General features: G+C 47.2%; 1 protein-coding gene across 1 annotated transcript; it reads left to right on the forward strand.

Moving 5' to 3' along the window:
- Nucleotides 1–8,330: 8,330 nt before the first annotated feature.
- LOC137312949 (oocyte zinc finger protein XlCOF6.1-like) lies at nucleotides 8,331–8,789 on the forward strand. Its single transcript, XM_067979310.1, has one exon. The coding sequence runs from the start codon at nucleotides 8,331–8,333 to the stop codon at nucleotides 8,787–8,789; it is 459 nt and encodes a 152-aa protein (XP_067835411.1).
- The last annotated feature ends 344 nt before the right edge of the window (nucleotides 8,790–9,133 follow it).

Consider the following 9,133-nt stretch of genomic DNA (forward strand, 5'->3'; position numbering starts at 1 on the left):
AATTCAAATGTACTTAAAGAATAGAATCTGTAATTTCGTCATCAAAATGATTTATTCGGATACTGCATTTTTAAAGCTCGGAAGGATTCAATAAACAAAAGGACGATTTAATTAATACTTTTAAATTTAATTTTAATTGAATGTACAAAGTAAAGTTAATTAACACATTTATCCAAAACATGTTCTCTGACACCAATAACCACAGAAATGAACTGTTAACTCTCCGAGTTGGATTGTGTTATTGGGACTTAAAGATTAGATTTCCTCCAACGCTCTGCTGCAGTCCCTCCCTGTGAATCCCAGCCTCTCCTCCCACTGCATTTGAATCTTCTGTCTCCTCATCAGTTGCTTCAGTTGATCAACATTCCCAAACCATCTGCTCCTGACTCCCCTCCAGCTCCGACATGTTATTTTCCTTATCTGCTTCCCAATCTCACTCACTGGCTCCGTGTCCAGCTGCCTTTCCCATTTACTGCCAGCCCCTGTTGGCTGTCTCAACCCAGAGCAACAAACCAGCCGCATATCTTCCTGTCCCCTCATCTTCCCGACATTCGCTCCATTCCCCGTTCGTCCAGATCCCAAATCCGGCTTTAATGCGGTGTATTCCTACTCGGTTAAATCCACACTTCCTTCACCACCGACACTGCGCCCTCACTTGGCCCTTCCAGTAGACACGGTGCTCACTTTATTCACTTTCTGTATCGATTTCCCAATTCATTTCTCTGCCCTGAAACGCTGCCTAATTCAATGAACTGGTTTCCCCCGTTCGATGCAGCAAGAAAGCGGGAAATTTCACCTCTGATCCTCCCAAACTGCTGCTTTGGCTCCAAGTCTGATCAGTAATTTCCCCGCTTTCTTTTTTCTCTCTCTTACAGTTAATTTGGTGGCGATTGTGATTCTGTCCCGAGGAACGTGCGGTCTCTCCAAATGTATCAGTCGCTACCTGGTGGGAATGGCAGTGGCCGATCTCCTGGTTGTTATAGCTGGTGTGATATTAAGGTGGATTGGTCCGATTTATTTCCGAGCTTCATTCCTGTTCATTACTCCCGTGTGTAGTTTTATTATTTTATTGAGTTATGCAACCGGGGTTGTTTCTGTTTGGTTAACAGTCGCTTTCACCTTTGATCGATTTGTGGCCATTTGTTATGAGAAGCTGAAAATTAAATATTGCACCGAGAAAACGGCGGCCGTGGTTCTGGGAACAGTGAGTGTGCTGGGCTGTTTAGAGAGTCTCCCCTGGTACTTTACATATGAACCTGGGATTATAATGAATAATGTTCCCCGGGGTTGCATGCTTAAACTGAGCTACCTTACTTCCCCTGCATGGGCCGCATTTGACATGTTTCACCTCACTTTAACTCCTTTACTTCCGTTCTGTCTGATTTTGCTGCTCAATGCTCTGACGGTCAGACCTATTTTAGTCTCCAGTCGAGTCCGCGGGGGATTCCGCAGCCGGAGCAATGGAGAGAATCACAAGGATCCAGAGATGGAGAACCGAAAGAAATCCATCATTTTACTCTTCAGTATATCGGGCAGTTTTATTGTGTTATGGTTGCCACGGGTTGCATTTTACATTCATCTGCGAATAACAGACATTCGGTATTATTACTCCTACACTGACCCTGTTTATATCACAGAACACACATCAGTTATGCTGCAGCTTCTCAGTTCCTGCACAAACACGTGTATTTATGTCCTGACCCAGACTAAATTCAGAGAGGAGCTGAAGTACGCGGTAAAATACCCACTCAATCTAATTGTTCAATTAGTGAAATCATAGAAAGGGCTGAAGAGTTTCAAGCAGGAGAACTGAATCCCATTTCATACTCCATCCCCTACACTTCTCAGGGGACGGAAAGTACATTTTAAATTAGCAGCACAGAGCCATGAAATGATCTTAAATCGGATTCTGATTTTTTTATTTTATTGATTATCTGATATATTGAGGCAGGACTTGCTTTGCAGACCACATTTGAATTGTTGATCAAAATGGCGGCATTAAACAGCTCAAATGTATTTCTCCTAAATGACCGCCCTGCAAAATGGGCAAATCTGGCAATCAACGTAGCTGCTGTGGGCCTAATCAGAATCGGTGCACTCCACGTAAGTGGTGATATAGAGAGACAGAGAGAGGGAGAGGGAGAAAGGTAGAGAGACAGACATGCAGAGGGAAAGAGAGAAAAAGTCAGAGAGAGAGAGAGAGACGGATCGAGACACAGAGCGACAGGGGAGAGAGAGACAGGGAGTAACAGGGAGAAAGCGAGAGAGATTCGACAGACTGAGGGATAGCGAGGCAGAAAGAGAGACAGAGGCAGAGGCAGAGAGAGAAAGAGCGAGATAAATAGACAGAGAGACGGGGGTAGAGGGAGATACGGAGATAGAGAGAAAGGGAGAGGCAGAGAGACAGAGGGACAGAGAGTGAAAAAAGAGAGAGACACACATACAAAGAGAAAGAAAGACAGAGTGAAACAAGAAGAGAAAACAGGACCGATATTATAAAATTATAATTTGACGCTTATTTGTTTTTTTTTGGTTTACTGCACATGAACACACCATAACTAAAAAAAAGAGAAAACAGGGAAAAAGAAAGCCATACTGAGAGGGAGAGAGAGAAAGACCAAGAAACAGAGAGATAGTGGGAGCGGTGGCAGAGAAAGAGGTAAGCCGAGAGAGTAAAACAGAGCATGAGAAGGAGAGAGAGAGAACCAGAGCGTTGGTATGGAGACCACTAGTGAAATGGAAAGTGGCAGGTGGCGTATAATGCTTCAAAATATTATCATTTTATAATCCCCCTATATAGAATTCCCTCTCTATAATTATGGTTTTAAATTTATCCCGAACAACATTTCTCACCTGACTTATGGGAATGAACGTTCTCCGGCCGTCGAACATTCCTCCCGTAGTGATCACATAAATGGAATCATAGAATCTTACAGCGCAGAAGGAGGCCATTTGGCCCATCGTGCCGGTGCCGGCTCTTTGAAAGACATATCCAATTCGTCCCTCACCCCTACTCTATTCCCATATCCCTGCAATTTTCTCCCATTCGAGTATTTATCCAATTCCCTTTTTAAAGTTACTATTGAACCTGCTTCCACCATCCTTTCAAGCAGTTCTTTCCAGATCCTAACAACTCGCTGCGTAGAATACAGCCTCCTCATCTTCCCTGTTTTTTTTGCCTATTATCTAAAATCTGTGAAAATTGGTTACCGCCTCTCGGACCAATGGAAACAGTTTCTCCCTATTTACTCTATCAAAATCCCTCGCAATATTGAACAGCTCCATTCAATCTATCCCTAACCTTCCCTGCTCTGCGGAGAACAATCCCAGCGTCTCCACTTTCTCCACATAAAAGCAGTTCCTCATGCCTAGTACCATTCTTGTAAGTATCTCCTGCACCCCCTTGAAGAACCTGACGTCTTTCCGAAAGTGTGGTGCCCAGAATGAGGCTTCATCGGGTGATTTATGAAGGTTTAGCACAAATTCCTTGTTTTTATACTCTATGTCTCTATTTATAAAGCCAATGCTTTTTAATGTGACTTATCAATCTGTCCTGCCGCCTTCAAAGATGGGTGTACCTAAACCCTTAGTATTCTGTACCTAAAAACCTTTTAAAATTGTACCATTTGTTTTATATTGCCTCTCCACATTCTTCCTACCAAAATGCGTCATTTCACACTTCACTGCATTAAATTTAATCGGCCACGTGTCTGCTCATTTCACCAGTCTGTCCATGTTCTCCTGAATTCTGTTTCAATTATCATGTAATTAAATTTTGTAGAACTACCGCTGTAGGATATTCACTGCTGCTTCTGGAGTGTGTGTGTGTGTGTGCCTGTGTTTGTGTGTGTGTTTGAGAGAGTGATAGCGGAAGAGAAAGAAAGAAAGAGAGGGAGGCATGGAAAGGAGGAGACACAGTTCCACAAGGGGACATAATAATACAGGCAGGCAGAAAAGGAAAGTGAGATCACTGTGGGCATTGTCGGACCTCAGGGACACTGTGCGATCACTGGGACAATATGTGATCGGTGCTATACTGTGGGATCACTGGGAGCTTCCAATGTTTCCGATATTACTATTTTTTTCACTGAGGATTCCCCTCCACTGTTGTTGAGAGTTCCCGCGACCGTGTCTATCCCATTTCCTGCATTCTGCCCTCACCCATTCCCCTCCCTCCCATAAGCACGATAGGGTCCCCATTGTCCTCACCTTTCACCCCAAAAGCCATCACATTCAGGGTATCATCCTCTGCCATTTCCACAATCCCCAGCGTGATGTTACCACCAAATTCATCTTGCCCTCCCCTCCCCCTGCAATAAATGCTGGCCTTGCCAGCGACGCCCACGTCCAATGAATGAATTAAAAAAGGGGTTAGGGTAGGGGCTGAACCACAAGGGATTGTGGCTATTTTCGCGGCCATTCGAGACCGATTCGCCGTAAGTCTTTGTAGACATTCACAGTTCCGCATCAATGTCAATACAGATGCAGTCAGTGAGACAGGACGCTGGCGAAGTGGTACTGAATGACACGATGAGGAGTTTGAATAAACGTCAGTACAGATACAGTCAGTGTCCATTGGGTAATCCAACCTGAGGCGGGCTTTGTAATCGGCATAGAGGTTGGGCGGGCTTTGTAATGGACAGGGAGATCAGGAGGGCTCTGTAATGGTCAGGGAGTATCATATAGGATCTTTTGTGGGTGGGGGTAGTTGTGCCTGCTGCGCTGTAATGTGCAGAGAGCATATGCTGTCTTCTGCAATGGGTGGGAGGATTAGATGGGCTCTGTAATGGACAGGGAGGATCAGATGGGCTCTGTAAATGACAAGAGGGATTAGGCGGGCTCTCTAATGGGCGGGGAGGATCAGGTGGGATGTGTAATGAGTAGGGTTGATCAGATCGGCCTGTAATGGACAGGGGAGATCGGGTGGGTTCTATAATGGACAGGGAGGATCAGATGGGCTCTGTGAATGGCAAGAGGGGTTACGCGGGCTCTCTATTGAGCGGGGAGGATCAGGTGGGATCTGTAATTAGTAGGGTTGATCAGATCGCCCTGTAATAGACAGGGGCGGTCGGGTGGGCAATGGAACAGACAGGGAGGATCAGATGGGCTCTGTGAATGGCAAGAGGGATTTGGCGGGCTTTCTAATGGGCGAGGAGGATTAGGTGGAATCTGTAGTGGGTAGGGTTGATCAGATGGGTCTGTAATGGAGAGGGGAGGTCGGGTGGGCTCTGTAATGTTTAGCGAGTATCAGATGGGCTCTGTAATGGGTGGGGAGGATCAGATCGGCTCTGTAATGGGCGTGGAGGATCAGGTGGGCTCTGTAATGAGCGTGGAGGATCAGGTGGTCTCTGTAATGGGTGGGGAGGATCAGATCGGCTCTGTAATGAGCGTGGAGGATCAGGTGGTCTCTGTAATGGGCGTGGAGGATCAGGTGGGCTCTGTAATGAGCGTGGAGGATCAGGTGGTCTCTGTAATGGGTGGGGAGGATCAGATCGGCTCTGTAATGAGCGTGGAGGATCAGGTGGTCTCTGTAATGGGCGTGGAGGATCAGGTGGGCTCTGTAATGTATAGGATGGTCAGGTGGGCTCTGCAATTTGCAGGGAGGATCCAGTGGCTCTGTAATGGATAGGGAGGATCCGGTGGGCTCGTAAATGTGCGGGGAAGATCAGATGTGCTCTGTAATGGGCGGGGAGGATAAGGTGGGCTCTATAATGGCCGGGAGGATCAGGTAGGCTGTGTAATGTGCAGAAAGGATTCGTTAGGCTCTGTTATGTACAGGGGGGATCGGGTGGTGTCTGCAATGAGCGGGGATCTGGTTTGCTCTTTTGTGAATTGGAGGATTAGCGTGCTCTGTGTGTGCGGAGCATTTGCGGGCTCTTTTATGAGGGGGAAGATAGCCGGGCTCTGTATTGGGGGGATGGGCGGGCTCCGTAGTGGGGGCGGGGTTGGGCACTGTTGTGGGGGAGGGGATATCGATGGGCGGGTTCTGTTGTGCGAGGGGTGATGGTCTCTGTTGTGGGTGGCTGGTATTGATGGGCGGGCTCTGTTCTTTGCGTGTGTGTGTGTGTGTAGGGGGGGGGAGGGCGGTGATGGGCTCTGTTATGGGCGGGGGCGGTTGATGGGCGGGTTCAATTACCGACCGGCCTGTGTTGTGTGGTCACAAGTTTCGTGTCAGCAGTCGGTGCCTTCTGTAATCGGTGAAATGGCTTTAGTCCTCTTCATTTTGAGATATGGGAAGCGAGTGGGATGGAGTTTGATGGATGCAGGGTTATGGGGAGAGAGCTGGAATTTTGTGATCTCAGGATCTCCAAAAACTCTGAATTTTCTTAAAGATCCGTTTAACTCCCTTGTTTCATTTCGAAACATTTCAGAATTTTTGCAGTGATTGAGGGAGTGTTTGTTTAAAGGTTTTCAAAATCCTCATGCACATACCAGGAATAAACCAACTTAACTCCACAGTCTGTGCTGAGTTAGTTGATACCAGTTGGAACAATACAACTGGACTCAGCGCCACTGTGCTAAATCAGGGGGGAAATCGACAATGCTCCTGCTCTCGATGGTGATCCAGTGACCCCGGTATCGGGTGAGAAAACCATCAGTGAACTCCACACACTCAAACTCAAGGCTCAGACACCTGGGCAGCAAACTGGTGGCAACCAGTGACCGTGGAACTGAACCACAGTCTGAGTTTGCACTTTAAGGGGAGGAAGAAAGAATATTTGGAGAGGAGAAAATTAATTATAAGAGACCTAGAGGTGAATTTCTAACAATGAGCACAGATAGGGTGTAGGAGTGTGTGAGACGGGGGTTTACAGCTTTTGGGGAACCGGAGAGGAAAGAATGTTCCAGAGATACCAGAACTCTGATTTGTGAATTTCTATCCTCTATTTACAGTGATGACGTTTGTAAACTCCTTTTTCAGGGTATTAGAAGGGGAGAATTTACAGACGGGAAACTCAAACCAAACATCACCTCAAGGTCTGACAGAATTATTTGATTCATCAGGACATGAATATCAGCGGCCTTTGAACGTGGAAGGAGAAATGTTTCTCTTTTCTGTCTGTGGGAAGAGATTTTAAACATCAGTATGACTGGAAAAGCACCGAGAAACACACACCCGAGTGAGAGTGTTCAAGTGCACTGACATGCGCGGCCATCTTGCGACTGTAAAAAGCTGTGGGCGCGGCTTCAGGGTCCCAGTGACACGCAACAAAGAGTGGGCGGGGCTTCAGTTCCCCCATGATAGGGCACAAAGAGTGGGCGTGGGTTCAATGTCCGAATGACGAGGAACAAATAATAGGCGGGGCTTCAGGGTCCCATGTAAGAGGAACAAAGATTGGGCGAAGCCTCAGGTTCCCAGTGAACTGGAACAAAGAATGGACGAGGCTTCAGGGTTTCATTGACAAGCTTCAAATTGTGGGCGGGGCAACAGGGTCGCAGAGACCAGCAAGAAATTGTGGGCGGGGCTTCAGGGTTCCAGTGAGCAGGAAAAAAGTGGTGGGCGGGGCTTCAGGATCCTCGTGAGCAGGAACAAATGTTTGGCGGGGCTTCAGGGTCCAAGTGAACAGGAACAAACAGTGGGCGGGGCTTCAATGTCCCAGAAACCAAGATCAAAGAGTGGTCGAGGCTGCAGGGTCTCAGGGATCAGGAACAACGAGTGGGCGTGGTTTCAAGGTCCCCGTGACGAGGAACAAATAGTGGGCGGGGCTTCAGGGTCCCAGTAACCTGGAAAGAACAACATTCCCCCATTTATTTTATTCTCACTCTGTACACAGTGGGTGTAGAACTGAACCCAACCAGATTAGAGTGAGGGAGGAAACTGGGATTGGAGGAAATGAATGTTGGAGATGGTGCAATAGGTTTGGGTTTTAACACATGGAGGGGGAAGGAGTGTGTGGGACGGGGATTTACAGCTTTCGGGGAGCAGAAGAGGAAAAATGTTCGATAAAAACTAGAATTCTGTGTTCTGAATTCCTATCTTGTATTTACAGTGATGACAGGGTATTAGAAGGGAACGATTTGCAGACGGGAAACTTAAACCAAACATCACCTCAAGATCTGACAGAGCCGCTCGATTCATCACGACCTGAATATCAGCGGCCTTTCAATATGGAAGGAGAAATGTTTGTCTGTTCTGTCTGTGGGAAAAGATTTCAAACATCAGTGTGACTGGAAAAACCGAGAAGCACAGACACAGCCTGGAAAAAAGCATCGCACCATTCACAGCGGGGAGAAACCGTACACGTGTTCCGTGTATGGACAAGGCTTCAACTGATCGTCCAACCTGGAGAGACACAGGGACACTCGGACCACGGAGAAACCGTGGAAATATGAGGTCTGCGGGAAGGGATTCAATTAATTATGTGAGCTGGAAACTCATCATCAGCCGAGCTCAAACTGGGGAGAGGCTGCTCACCTGCTCCGTGTATGAGAAGCGATTCACTCAGTCATCCCACCTAGTGAAACACCAGCGAGTTCAAACTGGGGAGAGGCCGTTCACCTGCTCCGTGTATGAGAAGCGATTCACTCAGTCATCCCACCTAGTGAAACACCAGCGAGTTCAAAGTGGGGAGAGGCCGTTCACCTGCTCTGTGTATGAGAAGCGATTCACTCAGTCATCCCATCTAGTGAAACACCAGCGAGTTCAAACTGGGGAGAGGCCGTTCACCTGCTCCGTGTGTGGGAAGAGGTCCACTCAGTCATCCCACCGAGTAAAATACGAGCGAGTTCAAACTGGGGAGAGGCTGCTCACCTGCTCCGTGTCTGGGAAGAGATTCACTCATTCGTAGCACATCACTGCACACCGGCGAGTTCACATGTGACTGCAAGGGTTGGATTCAAATGTTATTGTTGCTGTCAATCACATCTAGGATTGAATCACGTGCTTTTTCGCAGTTGGGCTTTGTATCTCCTGATGTTAATAAACCCAGTAACTGGGCTAGAGTTTAATATTTTCTTATCTGTCAAATAAATCAGTTTTGCGTCAAACACAGAGTGTGCCGAGTCATTAATCTTTCCTGGATAGAATCATAGATTCATAGAATCATAGAAGTTACAACATGGAAACAGGTCCTTCGGCCCAACATGTCCATGTCGCCCAGTTTATACCACTAAGCGAGTCCCAATTGAATGC

The sequence above is a fragment of the Heptranchias perlo genome, unplaced genomic scaffold (genome assembly GCF_035084215.1).
Source record: "Heptranchias perlo isolate sHepPer1 unplaced genomic scaffold, sHepPer1.hap1 HAP1_SCAFFOLD_44, whole genome shotgun sequence".
Classification (NCBI taxonomy): domain Eukaryota; kingdom Metazoa; phylum Chordata; class Chondrichthyes; order Hexanchiformes; family Hexanchidae; genus Heptranchias; species Heptranchias perlo.

Bases quoted from the DNA above. Each gene is read 5' to 3' on its own strand.
- LOC137312949 (XM_067979310.1), top strand. From the start codon at position 8,331: ATGAGGTCTGCGGGAAGGGATTCAATTAATTATGTGAGCTGGAAACTC.